The sequence below is a fragment of the Serinus canaria genome, chromosome 6, assembly GCF_022539315.1.
Source record: "Serinus canaria isolate serCan28SL12 chromosome 6, serCan2020, whole genome shotgun sequence".
Taxonomy (NCBI): Eukaryota; Metazoa; Chordata; class Aves; order Passeriformes; family Fringillidae; genus Serinus; species Serinus canaria.
The window spans coordinates 20,542,633-20,561,524 of record NC_066320.1 but is presented as its reverse complement, the minus strand read 5'-3'; the positions used below and the strand labels follow the sequence as shown (position 1 = coordinate 20,561,524).

General features: G+C 38.0%; 1 protein-coding gene across 1 annotated transcript in view; it reads left to right on the top strand.

The window, feature by feature from the left end:
- The window catches only part of LOC103813901 (adhesion G protein-coupled receptor A3), a 252,743-nt gene extending 235,150 nt beyond the window's left edge, over positions 1-17,593 (top strand). The window contains exons 18-19 of the mRNA XM_030241296.2: positions 9,894-9,989; positions 13,072-17,593. Coding sequence (XP_030097156.1) covers positions 9,894-9,989; positions 13,072-14,293 — 1,318 coding nt within the window. The 3' untranslated portion in view covers positions 14,294-17,593. The remainder of the gene's footprint in view (positions 1-9,893; positions 9,990-13,071) is intronic.
- The last annotated feature ends 1,299 nt before the right edge of the window (positions 17,594-18,892 follow it).

Below are 18,892 nucleotides of genomic sequence, written 5' to 3'. Positions count from 1 at the left end.
AGCTGATGCACTCAGCAGTTTTGCATACAATTATGTCTGAAGCTGTAATTTTCATTTCCATGGAAGAAGGACAGTTTGGGGTTTTTTGCAGAAATGGCAGATTTCCCGGGGCAACATTAAATTTCCTAAACTGATTACTTTAATGGCTTGTATCAATCAAACAGGCTGTAAAAGATGCTTGAAATGTTTCAGAGCCAGCTGAAGAGATAAATATGCTTTTTAGCTTTCTCACTACTATATTCTTTCTGTAAGTAGTTACACCAACATTCATCATTCAGGAATTAATAAACTAAAGTAAAAATTGTGATATTAATACAGAAAAGCAGGATATTTTTGAAGACTGAATTTAAGATTCCTTTTTGCTAAGCTTTAAATCATTAAAGCTCACATTTTCACATTTCGCCTATAATTATCTGTAATGGAAAAATGGAAATTTGTTGTTATTTTTATTTTGATCTTGTTAAAGGAACAGTTTGTTTAAGGATGTGTCTGTCATTGAGACTTTTCCTGTCTAATAACTCGGCTGTAGTTGGTCTGAGGTCGATGGAGATCATTAAACTTCTCTAGGCTCCACATGGCTGCCTGGGCAGGTGAATAATGAAGATAAATACCTCCACATAAGGGAGGGCTGAAGTAACAGAGAGATGGCCCAACTGTGGGAAAGATCTCAAAGGGACTTTGCAATGTTTTAAACACCAAAGACAAACATAAAATTTGTAGAAAATCAGATTTCAGTTTTTTCCACCTAAAAGTTCAGCTTAGAAAGCGAAGATTCTTTGTCACCTGCCCTCTGGAACAGGGGCTCAGTTTTGCATCAAAAGATACAAGGCATGCCAAAAATGTGCAAATTAACAATGAAGCTTCTTTGGAAATGCACATCTTTGAAGTGTTGCTCATATTTTTCACTTTCTTGTAAACATTTTTAACTCCCCCTGGCACTTTGGGCAAAGATCTTGCCCTTCATATAAGATCATTGACTTATACCAGAGAAAAAGGAAAAAAATACATGAATTTGAAGACTAGAATTAGAATGGTCTCTCCAGAGCTATTTCTCATGAGTTCCTGTATTCTGTTTTCATTGTCTGTTTGCACATATGCTCAGCTGAGCAACTCTTTGAACAAAGCTGCTGGGTCTACCATTAAAGTCCCCATCTTTGTGACATTGGTTGTTGGTCATTAACATTTTCTGAATGATTGTGTGTACAGTGAAAGAGTTAAAAGAAAATAAAACTGAGAGTATTATTTCTATGTTAGCAATGAATCTCATGCAATGGAAATTATTTAGCTCTAATATATGGCAGCATAACTCATAATGAAAATTAGTGCTTCAGAATATCTTTTTTTAATACAAAAAATATTCTTCATAGCTAAATCCAAAAATATACAAAGTAGTGAATAAATAACCTCTGAATCAACTATCAAAGCTTCTTGTTCTGTGAAAGTTAAAAATACTGTATTTTCAGGTCATCTGAGAATTACAGCATTTTAAAGCAAGGACTTGAATGGTCTGCTTAAACTTTTTAAAAATTACTGCAGAAGAAATAACATTTTTCTTGAGGAAAAAAATCATTGCCTAAAAGGCAAGTGAGTGTCAAAAATTTAAAATGCATGAAACACAGGGGAATTCAGGAAGTTATGCTGGTCACTGCCATAATAAAATATGGGATTGACATAAATTCCTTTTTAAAAATATGATTTAAAAATTTAGTTATAGGAGAACATAGACCAGAACCCTTTGTCAGTGACTTTCACAGTCAAACCAAATTATAATATATGTCCTCACGATAATAATTTTATTTGGTTCCTTTGGCAGCCTTAATGAAATACTAACTCAAGTAAAACCAAAGAAATCCATATTTTCTGTTTAAAATGCAAGGTGGTTCCTCTGACAGTCATAGGACATTGATACTAATAAAAAGTGATCTGAGTATTAAATATGTGACAATATAGGAGCACAGCACTTATTATCTTTACAGGCTTTACTTTTCATTTCACTTCCATATTATATAAAATGCCATTGTCACGTATAGGCTGCCATCAACATTTCTTGTCTTGATGAGGGTTGATAGTTAATGGTTCTTTCCTCCCCTCTGAAAGGCAGAAGGACATCCTGGTGGTAATTGACTTTCTAGAGGTGTACTGCAATGCTCACTGAAGCAGTTGTGTTTGATTCAGTAGGCTGGAACTGCAAAGTGATTTCAGCTAACAGCTCCATGCCAGAGTAGTCAAACACCTGGAAAAATGAGCTAGCAATGAATCCCTCCAAACAAGGGTATCAGCCATTTTACTGCTAGAAATTAACTGTGGAAACAGAATTGAAAGGGCTGCTTTGTTCTCTAGGGATATAATAATTGTGTAAATAAAAAATACTCAAAGCATAAGTGTTATTTCTCCTCCCATGATTTCTCCTCAAGCATTACCATAAACAGTGTTCTCTCTATAAGCATCCTACCTTTGAATTTTTCAAATACTGAATCTTTAAGAAATACTAATAAATATATTTTCTTTCTCATCAACATGATGCTTAATATTTTACTTACTTCTTCCCTTCGCAAGTGCATTCAGGATGGATTCCTACTTACCCTGACTTAAGTTATTTATTCATTAAAATAAGCAGGAATACAAGTCAATAGAGCTAAACTACAGCATGGAATACACTGTAGGAATCATCTGTGTCTGATTTCCAACAGCCCCCAAGGCATTCTCCAATAAAAGGGGAAAAAGTCAAGGTGTCTCTTGCTTCTTTGATACTTTAATTAGTCTAGTTCACAGAGAGACAATGCAGTTATCTCTATGTAAATGAATCTCCTTTCTCTTCTAAATTTCCTCTCAAGGTTTTTTGAGTTCCTGAATTAATCTTTTTGTTACATGCATTTTTATTTTTCTGTCCTCTCTGCTGGCTTAGACTGTCTCATGTGGTCCCGGTAAAGCAAACTGCAACTGTACTGTCAGCCTGTAAGTTCCTTTTCATCTGCAAAAATTCTGGATAAGTCATAATGGCCACACTCTCCATGGAGGGTGTTAATCAAGGAAGGTGAATATAAATCACTTCAGGGAAGCCTCTTGGCTGCCTCCACCAGCAGGACCCAAACTTCACCCTGGCTGGCAGAGCTGGAGGCAGGGTCTGCCCTGGGTGGGAGGGCAGAGACACAGAGGAATGAGGGAATACCCAGGGCAGTGGGCTCGCAGCAGAGGAGCTCTGGATACGACAGTCTGGGCAGAGAGAGAGAAAGCCAGAGAAGCTTTCCCATGAATTGGTCTGGGAAGATTTAGGGAGGCAGAGAGAAAGGATGGTAAACAAATGGTAAACAATCTGCAGCTGGGGTTTGGAGCAGGTTGCTTTTCTCGTAAGGTCTTTACCAAAGGGTGGTTCCTTAATTAACCAATTGGGTCACAGGTGTTACTGAGAACCTGTCAGGTTCTGGGTGAGTGATGTGGTTATAAATATCGTGAGACTGTAATAAAAATACCTTTTTTGCAGTCTGATTGTGGATGGAGTGTGTCACTGTCCTCGTTCCTGACTCAGTGGTGGCAAGAAGCAAATGGGTTTGAAGCTGTTGGTTAGGTGAGGTTTCAGACCTTCTGACACTGACTAACATTGTCCCACTTTATTGCCCAGCTTCCCATGACTGTTTAAGGACAGATGAAAAAGGGTATTTAAACTCCATTCTCATGGCCAATTTTAATAGAAAACCAGAGGATAGTTTTGTCTAATTGAGGCCTGGACATCTTAAGCTGAGCAAACAAATCTGCAGAGACTTTTCTTAATCAGTGTTTTAAATTCATCTTTCTGTGGTTTAGTGTCTGCCTCTAAATGGAAAAGATTATACATATTCTCAGAAGGACATTTTGACAATTAATTAATTAATGTTTGCAAAGCTCTTAAATTACAGTAAGATCTAGAAAGAAGGGGTATATATAAAGTGAATTAATAACTACCTGTCCAGTGACCTTTGTTTCTTCTGTGCTGAGTGAAATGTCTTATGGGGAAAATAAAAGTGGACTGTGAATAGGCAGTTAAAGAGAATAGCAATAGTGGCACATAAAGGTGATAAATAGGGTTTTCACATAACCCTTACTTCTGCTGTTATTTACCATTTAAAGCTTGACTTACAAAAGTAGAGTTTATTTTAACATTATTAGTATATTCCTTTTTTTTGTTTTGTTTTAATCTGTATTCTCCATCCTTAGATCTCCTTTGCAGACAGGAGAAAAGCACTGAAGGAAACGTAGTTTATTTCTCTTCAAAAATGTCATTGCGAAAAACAAACACCATATTTGTAAATATGTTTGTAAGTCAAGACTACCTGGGAATAGGATTTAAAATTGTTGGGTCTTTTACATAAAGGAAAAGTATATTCTCAGAATTGTGTAATTTCTAAAAGTACTATTTTTATTTTATCAAAATTCCCAGAAAAAGGGATCACAAAATGATATGATGCATGAAAGATTCAGGAAGAATAATTTGAAAATCAGGCTCATATATTCAGCTTTCTACAGAGCAGCTACTTATCTGTCTGCCTGCCTCCTGGGTACTTGAACAGTGGCATCTGGTTAGCTCTGAAGTTAATGACCATTTTCTATATGAATTATTTTCACAAAGATGTTAAAACCAAATCCAAGCTCAAGGAAAAAGAAAAGGGAAAGTCATCTTGTTGTGACTGTTCTTTTATTTTGATGTTTATTTTGCAAGTGGCTAGTCTTCCTGTATGAACTGTGCCCTAAACATAAGTAGAGCTAAACTGATTTTTTTTTTTTTTTGGTACAGCAGGCAGAAAAGAAATTAATGCTTCAGTGGTTTCTTTATATATATTAAACATGTACCTTTCTAGATTTGTGCATGCAGAGAGGAATAAAGTTAAATATATGTACATCTTAATCAAGTAGTATCTGCAGTTAGGACTATTTGAAGCCTTTTAAATGACTTCCTGATACATTGCCATTTTGCCAACCTCTGCAGAAAAAAAAACCCTTATAGTCAGTCTTGCATTTCACCCATAAAGCCAAGGTCTGGTCTCTTTTTGGAAAAATTCAGAGTCAAGGTTCTTAGTCTGGAAAAAATTGGGGCTAGAAACACTCAAGCATTGGGGTCAGACTCTCAAGCAAGGAATTCACCACTGGGTAGAATTCTCCTTTACTTGCTGACTTACTGAGTAACATTTATGAAAATAAACTTAGCAGAATATACTGTATGCTAAGTTATCAGGATGGATGCTGCCTGCAGGCCATTGCAGTCACTCCTGCTGACATTATCCTGTTTCTATCAGATTGGCTCTGTAGCTCCCAGTGTTTTGTGGTAGAGTTCGCCTTACAAGAGGAGTTCTTGCCGAAGGGAAGCTGGAGAACAGTAAGGCAGGATGTCAACAGAGGGGCATCTCCTCCAGCAGTGTCTGCTGCTCTGTTTGGGGGGGGTTGTGTTTGTGTCAGTGCATGTAATAAAAAATATTGTACTTGCTGGTCTCAGGCAGCCTCTGCAGCAGAAACTTCGGGGTTCCCTGTAATGTTCAAGGAAAGGGATTCCTGCAGGTCACTGCCCACCATTGCTCGTGTCTGCACAGCCCAGTGCTCAGGCCCTAGGTGCTGCTGCACTGCAGCTGAGAGGTGAGAGTGCATCCTGCTGAGGCCTCCCAGGCTGGTTTTAATCTAATTAGCTTGGTTAACAATGTTAGTGAAGATGTGATGGAAAGAGCTTCAGTAAATAAATGTATGCTGGTGTAAAAGCCTGCTAGGAATCATCAGGACATCCCTGGGTGGCCAGCAACAACAATGGGCAAATTTGAAAACCTCTTCCCAAGGGCTACTGAAGCAAAGGCTTGGCAGTTGCTTCAAAGCCACAAATCATCCCACTGATAGTTTATAGTTTTCCCTGTAAAACAATTTGAAAATATTATGTAAGTTAACTGCTCGTCAAGATAAAATTATAGCTGGAAAAAGAATTTTCATTTTCTCCCTGGGGTTTCTTAGTCTTTAAAGATTTGCATGCATGGTTATCATGACTACAGCCAATCTGTCTGTGCTGTCTGCCTTCACCAGAACAGTCACATTGCTCTTCTTGCTGCTGCATCCAGGGTTCCAGTACTGATAGCCTGAGTCTCACTTCTTTGTGTTCTTGAATGTTAGAAGAGTAACACAAGCAGAGGAAATTGGCTCTGGGTTACTGCATGTTCTCTTTTGAAGAAGAGACACCCCACTGGCATAATGAGGAAAATTAGAAAATCAATTCAGAAGTAGAAAAGGTAATTGGAAGACAATAGCTGTTGACTGAACCCAAGGACATAGACCTTTAAAGCTTTAAAATTCTAAGATAGTTGTAAGAGGAAATAGGAAATGAAAGGCAAACATTATAGGGAAAGGATTGATTTTTTTTTAAATAGGAAAATTTCTTGGGGTGGGAGTAAAGATGATTGAAAAGCATGTATTTGCTCGGTCTACAAGGTTCACACTTCTGGTACAGGTTTATTACTCCTTTATTCTGTGAACAAGCATTACTGGACAGGAGCATCGCCCCTTACTGAAAGATATCAAAAGTTGGCTGCAGCAGCATTAGAAGCAGAACCAGCATCTCTCCAGTTACAACCCTTACACTTGGACTGCTTTAACTGGGCTAGAAAACCTGTTCTGTGAACAGGCCCAGCTGGTGCTATTCCAAATACCAGTAAGTATTGGTGTTAGGGAAGAGCACACACAGGCTCCTGCCCAAGTCAGGCATTGCCAAGGCTTAGTGAGTACTGGGAAGGCACCACCCTTCTCAGGGGATCAATCAGGTGACATTATATTCATCTTGCTCCTGCCTGAACTGAGAGAGGAGCAGTTGGGTTTCTTGGGCTTGGAGACACAATCCTAGGTGCCTTGGTCTGCCCAGTCCCTTCATGTACAGTAACAGAGAGGTGCCTTGGGTGTAAACATAGGATGGGAGTTCAGGACTCTCATTTCCTGCATGGCCTTGAACACCTAATCTCTCCTTGTTTTCTCATCTGTACAACAGGAACAATACTATTTATTGGCCACACAGGGGGCTGTAAGGCTAAACTAATTACTGTTAAAAACCCTTTGATTCTTTTAGATAAAAGGTTTTCTAAAAGTATGAAAATTAGCTATTTGTTATCTACATTATTGTCAATTTTTTTTTATGTCCTATCAATTCTACTGTAGCTTTTTCTTTAGAATGATTTGGTTTATCTCATCTGCATGAAGAAGAAATGGATAACAACTCATGATGGCATAAAAAGTAATGTTTGAAAAGTCTGGTCTAAATTTATTAATTTCAAGTGTACTTCCTCACAACTAACATGTATATGAAACTTCTCGATCAATGTCATTTCTGTGGTGACTTTGCAATATGGTCTTTTCTTTTTTATGCACTGTTTAAGGTATCCACAAGCTCACACAAATGGACAAGAGCATGCACACTTGCTCTTAGAATTAATTTAACTTCTGTATCTTTGATTATATTTTCTATTTGGTCTATTTTAATCCTATTCCTCTCTTGCTGACTTTTCTTCTGTTCGACAGCTTTTATTTCACTTCACCCTTCAAGAATCCTGAACCCACCAGTGAAGAATCATTTGTATACACTGTCATTTCTATTTGCTTTTTTTTTTTTCCCTCCCAGTGGGACAGGGTGGGTGTGTGTGCAATGTGATGTGCTGGATATCAGTGTAGTGCACCTCAGGTACACCGAAACGTTTGACTTCACTTTAATGTTGTTTCTAGGATGTATTTTCTTGCTCTTAGCTCTGAGCCATGACATGATTTTGGCCAGATTTTGCCACATTTCTGCAGCACTGTGTGGCTACAGTGCTTCCAGAACATCTGTTGCTACTGTTGTGCTCAGCAGCCTGCTGAAAGTGTGAGATGTGAAGCAGATTATCTAACACCCAAATACTGGCTTGTCTGAAACTTTAGATAAGAATTGATTTATATGTATGTATCCAATCTGTAAAAAGTGGTGGCACTGCAAAAAATGAAATTATAGGTTGCAATTTAGGTAAATTCTGTGGTGCAATCACTTCAAATGAGTTCGAAGTGCAGTTTCCTGTACTTCCTTCTGTATTCCTATTTTTTCTGCTCCTTACTGTTTCTTAGATAAATTAGGATTAGCTTTTCCATGCCTCCTTGCTGTACCCTAGTAATTTCCTGAGTTTCAAAAATGCCATTGAAAATGTCTTTGTTAAAAATAATAAAAAGCTATTAAGCTGGCTTATTCAACACACTCAAGTCAAAAGATATTTACAATCATTAAACTGTAGTGGATGAATGGGTTTTGTAGGAAGGCAGCTTGTTCATTGGGATTTGGTGAGCTCTTCTGAATAAGCCAAGTTGAAGAAAAAATATATACTCAGTGACTTTGCATTTATAAAATCCGAAGGGCTTCCTGATGAGTGCAAAATATGATTTTCTCTGGTCTGTTTGCAGTTTAGACCATTAGGGCAAAGATTGACTGTAAGTACTAACACGAAATTTTCTGAGGCCTGACCCATAATTCTGCTTTGGAAGAAGGTGGGAAAAGAGGTTAAGAAATTCTAACACTAATTCTGGGCTTGAATTAAATGCTGATTTATTTAATCTTACTATTGCTCTGTTTCTGTAAAAATCCTACCTTGCAATGAGCGTGACATTTCCTATGATTTCTAATATCTTATAGAAAACTAGTGGCTAGACTGTGATCAGACTGTGCCCCACAGGTTACCAGGTTCCTCTTAGACCTGAGGGACACAGCAGCAGGGAGTGGGAAGTGTCTGTATCCCTGCACAGTTTCCACACCAAAGGAGTGGCTTGGAAAGAAACTCATTTTGCCTGCCGACAGAGGAGCATTGGTTAAGGCAGGAGATGAGTCAGGATTTCAGAGAACCAGCTGAGCTCCTGGGTGCAGTGGAAGGTTTTCCCTTTGCCACTGAGCATGGTCACTTCCAGCTGCAGGGATGGGGGCTGGTGCTCTCCACCTCAGAGACCACAGCAGTGGAAGTGCTCCAGGCACAATTCTGGGTTTGGGTTATATAAATGGAAAATGTGATGATGGCTCATTTTGCTGAATTTGCACATAGGCATCAAGGATGGCAAATTCAGTGGGATCCCCTAGGACTTCAAGGTATCCTAATGATCCTGCTTTGTAATGGCTGCTGCATCCAGGTAGTTCAGTGGCATTTAACCAGTTAAAGGGGTGCAAAACTCTCTGCTTTCTGTCTCACAATACAAGTCTCTACAGAAAGACTAACACTTTTCAGATCTTGCTGAAGCTTTGAAAATGCTCATATTTTAATACATTTGCAAGGCTGGGTATTGAAAGAATGAAGAAAAATGAGGTATATGCAAAATCATTTTGATTTCTGCAGTTTTTTCCCTGTGAAGAAATAAACCAAAATATTTTAATAAATGGACTGCCCCTTTTCTCTCAGGCTAACTGAGCTTCATTCCTTTTGTCATTTGGAAGATATGAAAAAGTTTCTGTGATTTCACTGAATTTCCCTGGTCGCATTTGTATGGTAAAGTGAATAAAGGTTCTTTGCCTGAATATTTTTAATTTATAATGCTTGCATATTTAATAACTATTAAATATAAATATCTAGGTGAGAGGAATAACTTTATTTAGGGTTTAGGTTCTGGCATTAGATGATGTTTTGTTTTTCATATTGCTTCAATAGTAGCTACATTTACTGAAATTATAAATCAAGTGTTTGTTAAAAGCGGCTCCATATAAATATTAAACTTTCTGCTCTTTGCTACATAGAGTACAGTTCTTATTGTGACAGTACTTCATTCTTTGGTTTTAAGGACTTTTTTAATATTTCAGCAATATTTTGTTGCTAAAATACTTCAAGAAGGTACAATTATTTAAAAAGTATTTTCAACTACAAGTCAGGCAAATTAAAAGATCAGTCATTATCTCTCCACAGATTTTACCTGATTAGTGGTGGAGTCCCGTTCATTATATGTGGGATTACAGCAGCAACCAATATCAATAATTATGGGATTGAAGGCAATGCACCATAGTAAGTATAAACCACTTCCATAAAACTTTTAAGGAAAACAGATTCTGTGTCTTATCCAAATAAATGTACCTGACTTCATAAAGAGTACAGGCATGCAATTTGGGAGGGTATCTGTTTAAAAAATTTATTAAATATTAGCTGTGAAAGAGCAATGTCTTAATCTGGAGCTTGCTGCTTCACCTCCAGCAATTTGACTCCATTACTGGCAATACAATCACCTTTCATTTACAGAATTACTCTTCATTTACATCTGAATAAGTGAAAGATATTAAAATACCTAATGAATATCATATCTAATGCAGCTATTATTTATTTAAATATTTTCATTTCATTATCTACCTTGATTTGATATCCTTCTGGCAACTTAAAGAAATTTTAAAGTAATGATATAAGAAAAGAACAAGTAAAAATCCCTTCCTCACTTCCTCCACTCCCATCCCTCATTAAAACCCAAACATTTTGGATTTTCACCACCTGGAAATCTTCCAGTCACGATGTCTGGCAATCCTGTCATAATCCTTTCACGTCCTTGTGTGTAGGGAGGTGTTCAGTAGACCTCCACAAGCTCACCAGGCATCACATTGTTATTAATTCCTAATTCTTGGCATGAAGCATGAGGTATCCATAAGTCCATTTAGTCTTTCCACAAAAGCATAGCAGAAAGGGAATTGGACTGCAAAGTTAAATACAGCATGTGCAACAGATCAGCATGGCAGTGGCTGGCACACTAATGGATATTTTAGTACTCTGGCAGCACTAATACTCCAGAGGACATCACTCTTAGTTACTGCTTTGAGCATCTATTGTAACACATTTGAAACTGGTTATGTTCTGGGCATGACAAGTGGCAACCAAGGAGAATGGTTCATAAGTGAGCATCTGGCTCCTTAAAGACATTTTTATAGGTAATTGAAACTTAAATTCCAATAAGAAATCAGGGCATACCATGGCTACCTGTTTGCTCTGCCTAGGGCCCAACACATATTTGTATACTTATTGAAATTTATCCAATTAAACAGTTTATAATCAACAGCATATTATAAAGCTCCATTATTTATGTTCATAAATATGAGACATTTTTCATTTTGGTGCAGTTACTGGGGTTATACTTCTTTAATCATGTTAATGTAGCAAATCAATACCTGGTGCCACAGTGTGCACAGAAAACAAGGGACAGATGAGGAATGGTTATAAGATTGAGTAAAAAGCTCCTAATTCAGTAGCAGCACAGTGAGCTATATGCCTTATTCATTTCTTATGGTATTAGTAAAGTAAATGTAGATGCACAAACTTGAACTTTTTTTCACCAGATAGATTTTGTAAGTAATCCACAATGAGATTCTACTTGAAATAACAGCATCCCATGAGACTGTTCCACTTGGGAGCATTCTACTCTCCACTTAGCATCAAATACACAGGGTTCAAATGTATTTCAAGTATTCATCTAGCTGTGTTCTTTTCACAAATATCTTTTCTTGTGCCTAACAGTAAATTGTATACTCTTTGGAGTGTTTCTAAGTTCATTAATACATGTGTGTATGTTTCTGTTTAAGATTCAGATTTTAAAAATTCAAAGTCATTATTCTGCAGTTTCTTGCTGTAAAGTCCAGTGGGACTGTCTCTATTTAGCTGAGAAGTTCTCAGCCTGGGAGAAAAAAGTCATTCTGCCCTTTTTATAGTAACTTGTAGATAATTCCTGGCTTGACAAGGATCTGATATCAGAAGTTTCCTCACTGGAACTGGAGGAACTGCAACTAATCACACATGCCTAAATGAATATGAAGTGTCACACAGTGTCACTTTTAGAGCTGGAATCATCATGACAGATCACCTGGTCTGTCTTTCTGACCCAGTGGGAAATTAGCTATATCCAAACCATTCCTGACAGTTATTTATCTGAGGTACTTTAAATGCTCCCATAATGGATAGACCACATTTCATTCCAACAGCGTATTATCCTAATTGTCCTAACAACTAAGAAACTTCTAAAAAAATCTAATTTAGATCTTTCTTGCTGCAGTTTAAGCCCATTACTTCATGTCCAAGTCCAAGAGATAAAGTAACTTATTCCTCTTTCCAGAAATCCATGCAATATTTAGGGTATAAGAACCTAGTAGCAGCTGTACTAGGCTATACTGCCAGCTCAGATCTCTGTCTGTAACCAAGGCTAAAAGCAGATCACAGAGAAGAGTCAAAGTGAGGCAAATATTCCTTCTCCCTCTAACCCAAGTTCTGCCAGTTTCCATCCAGGATTTCATTAGTGTTTTCTTCTCCCATGTTTGTTTGATCAGATCATTTGTACTTAAGACAGTTCTCTCAGACTCATGCTGGCCTGAAAGCTACTTTAAGCTGCTCTAAACAGTTATGGTTATATTATTTAAAGCCTAGCAAACCATTATCATGCTACAATGATACTATGCTGCTAAAATAACACAAAGAGATCACCAGTTTCCCTAATTTTTCTGAGGACATTCAAATTGACATGGATGAACTCCCAAGAATTCTAGAAACAGTGCAGAATTCAGAAATGGTATATATCTCTGAGGTCTGCAGAAAGTGGCTACAGTTCAACTGGAAGTCTTTTCATTCTCTCTTAGTACTCAGGCTGTTCTCTCACAAGAAGAAAATTCTGTAAGAGCAATCTTCAGGCTTAAGAATTTGTGGCAATGTTCATTGATACAAACCACTGAAATCTGTACATTTCTATTGCTCACATAGAGTGTATAAACTATGCTTCATTTGCTTTTTAATCAAAGTATTAGTGCTGACATTTTTAATAGTAGAAAAAGGGGTTGACATAAATGCTCTTACACTTCACTGCAATTCTGGAGTCTAAACTGACCTACATTTCTTGGAAATTTTCAGTTTTAATAAACTGTAAATTATACCATATATTCTATTCTATTAAAAAATTAGAAAGTGATGCCTCAGCTTAATTAATATTAAAGACAGGCTCCCTCTCTCCGCAAGCTGAACTTCTTGAGATACTGCTGTGTCATACTAGTCAGACAACAGTCAGTTGTCCATCACATCTGATGTGGGCTCTGAAATGTTCTTGACTCTCTCTTGTTACTGTTTTCAGTTGCTGGATGGCCTGGGAGCCCAGCCTGGGTGCCTTTTACGGGCCGGTGGCGTTCATTGTGCTGGTGACCTGTGTTTACTTCCTCTGCACGTACGTGCAGCTGAAGCGCCATCCCGAACGCAAGTATGAGCTGAAGGAAAAGACAGAAGATCCACAGAGAATGCCAAGCACTGACATGGGCCATGGTCACATTACAGACTCTGTGTCCGTTCCCCAGGCAACCTGCCCCATGATTTCTTCTTCCTTATTGGAAAATGAGCATTCATTTAAGGCTCAGCTTCGAGCCGCAGCATTCACTTTGTTCCTGTTTACTGCCACTTGGACCTTTGGAGCACTTGCAGTGTCTCAAGGCCATTTCTTGGATATGATATTTAGCTGTCTTTATGGAGCTTTCTGTGTGACCTTGGGGCTTTTCATCCTGATCCATCACTGTGCAAAGCGAGATGATGTGTGGCATTGCTGGTGGTCCTGTTGCCCGTCCAAACGAAACACCTACTCTGTGCAAGTTAACGTGCGCCCGAAGGTCAACGTCAACGGCGACACCCAAGTTCACGCGCCTTGTCTGCAGGAATCTCCGTGTCCCAACAAGTCAGCTGCGTTCAATCACCCAGCAGCCAGCCACTGCAAACTCACTAACCTGCAAGCCGTGCAGAACCACGTCAACTGCCTGTCGCCCGTGACGCCGTGCTGTGCAAAAATGCACTGTGATCAGCTGCTCGATGACGAAGCTCACATTCACGTCCACAGCGAGGGAACCTTCAGACCCAACATGCACATTCACAGATGTCTGAAAAGCAGAACTAAGCCACGTTACTTCAGTCGGCACAGGTCTGCGGGGGAAAGGGAGTACGCCTACCACATCCCCTCCAGCATCGACGGCAGCATCCACAGCTCCCACACAGACAGTCCCCACAGCACACACGAGAGCCAGGCGGGTCACAGGCGGGCCTGCTGCTCCAAGAGTGACCCGTACCCCACCGTCAACCAGCCCGAAAGCAGCGACGCAAGTACTGTCATATACAGCTGTGGTAAAATGCCAGACAGTGACACTGTGCACCACCCAGCTCACTTTGAAATGCACCCACGGACACAGTCATTGCCATTCAACACGACAAATCACAACGGGATTCTCAAGGGAAACATGCATGAAGCCATGATATACAGCTCAGATAGTACGGGAAATATCAAAACTGGCCCTTGGAAAAATGAAACTACTGTGTAGTTCACGGGCCACCATATAATGTGTTTTTTGCCCTAAACCATCGTTATCTTTGTTTTTATTCCAAAATAAATATGGTGATATGTTTGCGTAGCTCATCAGTAAATTGTGCAGCTTTTCGTTTTCTTTGTAAGTGTCAATGAAAGAGGGATAGTGACAGTTTTAAAGTGAAATTATTTTTGAAAGAAAGTTCTAAAGTTATTCTGAAAGATACTGAGAAAATGAAATTTAGAAAATTGAATGAGAGGCAATATCCTTTTGTTTTACAGATTGACGTTTCTTTAGAAACATCATTTTCATTCACTGTTTTCACTTTTTTTCTGTAGTAACTTCAGACACTTTTTATAAACATATCAGCATCTTAAACTTTTACTTATTTATTTTTGTAGAAAAATATTATTACTGTGCCATGGATTTTAATCAGAAGTGGCTATGGTAGAAATGATAAACAGGATTTTATAAAATTGCAGCTTTTTAGATATACAAAAGTGATACTGCCTCTAAAAACCTTCTGTAGCATATGGCCTGTAAAGTCATGTAATGTACAGTCTCTGTTCTGTCCTTTTTCTTGTTGGAGAGAAGTGCTAGGTAATGTCTCTGTTACATCTTTGGTGCTGTATTGGTTGTATTTTGCATGACATATGTCAGGATATACCATTTGCTGTTTTATAGTGTTACATGTGTTTAAAAAAAAAGAACAAAAAAAAGTGTGGTACAAGGCTGTGACAAACCCTATCGATATTAATCTAGAGCATTATAAATCTACAGGAAAAAAAAATCACTCTGCACTAGTTTAAGTGGCACAATCCTTTGTATAAGGTTATATGATAGCTTTGATAAGGGTCCACTCTAATGTCTTTACAGAGCATGCACTACTCATCGTACGTGGCACTGTGCAGTGTAATAGCAATTGTCTCAACAGATTTTACACTTCTTTGTAAAGTATGCCTTTTAAACAAACCTGTAAGCTGTTCCACGGTAACCTTTCCACATCTGTTAAGGTAGAGCAGTTTTATCATTAACTCTTTGAGGACTACAGTTATTTTCTTAAAGTAGCTTATTCTAGTTCAGAGATACTGTATATATGATATTGTCTATTTAGTTACAGGATCAATGTAGTCCAGAGTCGTCAAGAAAAAGGAGGTTCAGTAATTTTCTAAAAACACCTTCTTAGAATCCATCTATTAATTTCACCACTTGCTTTCTGAAAACCCATTTCCTCCCCTAGAAAATTTTGGATTGTCTTAATCCTTTCATGCAAATTTGACCTTCAGAGAAGTTCTTTATGTTCATGATTTCTGCTGAATTGTAGGGCATTCCAGGGTCAGTAGCATTCTCTATTAACAAGGCTCTTGGCAAGATTTTTTTCATGTTTCCATGAACATCTGGACACAAAGCACCGACTCACATTACAGAACTGCATCAGAATGATCCCTATATGAAATAAAACTGCTTTTTACAAATAGGAAGGGTGCAGATTAATAATAGACTTCAGAAAGTGAATGGAAGCATAGAGCCGTGAGAAAAATGTCTACAGTGGAAAGGGAACACTGGATCCAGAAATGAGAGAAAAAGCACAATTCTGTACAGCCACACAAGAAAGTTTGCTGTGATGTCTTCACACAGACTTATGTAATTGCTTCAGAGAGGAAATAGAAAATTCCATTGAGAGACCATCAGTCTGCAATTCTCTGTGTATATGTGGCAGAAATCTTCACTATATTTAAGCTCCATATTTTTCTGTTATTAGCAGTTTATTACTCTGCCTTATTTTTTTTAATATGTAGGAATAAATTTCCTAATAGTGTACATAAAGATGACAATTATAATTGTTAGAATGTTATTAAAACATGTAAGTCAGATGAATGTGTTCTGCAGTGTTGCAGGTGGGAATTAGTACTCAAAGGGTTAATGCTCAGTATCTGAGTGCAAGAAATCTTGTTTTTCTGTATTTTTGTAAATTTGAAATATATATTGTAAACTCCAGCAGTGCAATGTATCCATCTCAGATTGTGTATTTTTAAAAGGTGAGCAAGAAGAATGCACTAGGTGGTTGTCAAGTTTTAAGCCAATATTCAACAATTTCATGATTGCTTCTTTAGCTAATACAAAAAAAAAAAGACAAAACACTGAGCTTTATTATGTATATGCTGTATATGCTTGAACTGTCTCTAAACTAAAATACAGTATTTTTCTTTGTTTGCATACTGAAATATTTTCTGTTTCATAATTGTTTTCTTTTAATATTACTTTTACTCATTCCACATAGACAGTGACCCTAAATAAGCATAGGCATAATGTGAAATCCACTTCTCTGTGTCTCAGCACTCTGTATGTGTATATTCTGTAACAGTAAAATTGTAGGAAGTCTGTAGACCATTATGCAAAATATCACACACACACACAGAGCCAAGATGAAATACTCACTCTGCAAGAATCCACTCAGTAAGCTCCTTTTTTCAGCTCGTGTTTTAATCACCTCTGTTATTTTGTCTGAGAGGCCAATTCCATCTTCATAATGGCTTACAAAAAATAAATAGGTGCTGCTTTCCACAGAATATCTCTGGAATTCAAAAGTAAAATATTAAAACACTTTTCTTATTGTGTTAAAAATTAATTTAGTGAATATTTCTGGGTTAATTTGGAAGAGATGTGTTATGCAATAATCTGTTTGCATATTACTTTTTCAGAAAATATTACAGTATATCTACAGAGTAGGAGACATGATATTAAATAAATATAAAAATGTTTTGTAACATCAAATTTGACCAAAATGCTTTTTATGCTTTTGACTTTTTTTTTTTTCCTTAAGATAAATGAGATAATTTCAATGCTTCGGAAGTCTGGTTTTGATTTATTGTGGGGTTTTGGTCAATTATAGTCAGTGAACCATTACTACTTTACCTGATTTTCTTCCCTGTAAAAATAAAGTCAATGAAATAACCAGAGTATGAGATATATTGTCCTAGTAAATTCCTCACGGACACACGAAACATGTTTTAAAATCAGTTTTAGTTTTGGTGATTCATTGATGATAATAAAATGGTTGAACAGATTTTACTGTTCACTTTCTGTCCGAGATTAATCAAGAGGAATTTCTTCCAAAAAAAAAAAAAAGATAATTTTGGGAGAATGATGCAATCAACAGAAATCTGAATAGCTGCTACCAGAATAGAAATATGCTCTTGCTGTGGTGTTGTTCTCTGCATACAGAAATTCCAGTCTTCATGACCGAATTTGAAGTCACATAGGCTGTTTATGAGAAAACTTCCTCCCCAGCCTCATATAATGAATTTGGGTGTCAAAATAAAGCATACATTTTTGCACATCATGTCTGGTCATATGTGTTGTTCCCAGGAATCTGCTGATTGTGTCTGTGCTGATGGGACTGAGCAGTCACCGTCAGTGGCCATAAACAGCTGCTCTCTGCTCTCCTCCACCACACAGCTGCCTGCCAGCCACCCTGGGAGCACCCTGTCCAGGTGTTAGCCCACCACAGGAGCTTCACTGGGGCTGGAAAGCATTCATCCTGTCTCAACCAAAGCAAAGTCTGTGCTTAATGCAAAGTCAAGGCCACCTTTGATGGACCACACAGGCAATTGGGCAGCCCCCACTTGAACACTAAGCAATGAAGGCAGAAAAATGTAATGGACGTGGATTTAGGCAGTTTTAAGTCCTCCTCCCTCCATCTCTGTAAAGCACCTACCAAGTAATCTACTAGGTACACCTACTGCCTACAGACAGCTACCAAATCCAAACAAACCCAGGCAAAATTAGGCAGCTGACCTAAAATTCCTGGTCAGCTGAAATGAGTGAAACAGCACAACAATTAGTTAACAATTAGAGAAGCCCAAGGTGGAGAAAACCTCTTTGGATGCTCTGTCAGAAAGATGCTTCAGATTGTTTATTTGAAGACGTGGAAATAAATCATACCTGAAGATCTGAAATTGCTCTTGTGCAGACACTGTTAAAGTTTATAAAGCTGATTTCAACTCCACAAATTCAGAAGTAGCTTCCACTGTAAATTATGTGTCTTTTCACAATGAAGAGATTATCTGACATTTCACTATTTGGAAAAAAGAAAGTTGTCATCACAACCAGGCTAGTAACCTTTTTATCATAGGATCTTCCTTGCATGGAAACAAGTAAAAGGAGACCACCTTTACTCCCACTGAGTTTTTGCTGCCTATGAAAAGAAATGTCAGGCTGATGAAGATGTTGGCAGCTCAGCAGCTTCCTTGCCAGAACATAAATTCAAGTTCCTGTAGCAGCATCCTCCAATTCAGAAGGAAGCTGTAGAACGCAGCTGGATCAATCAGAATTCATTGGCTGAGTTTAAAGGCTGCCTGGCTGACTTCAGCTGAGCAATTTCAGCATAACTTGGTGCTCTAGGCAGCTTTTACTTGCTTAGTTAACTCCACAAGGAAAGGAGCTTTTGGGTTGGCTGGTTGGGTTTTTTTGGTGGTTTGTTTTTGGTTTTTTTTGCTGTGCCCAGTTAACGATTTTCTAATTAGCAATTGAATAGCTAACAGGAAAACTTACTCTACAAATGACCTTAACTATAAGCCATGGATTTTTGGTCCCTTTTAGGGGGTCTGTGAA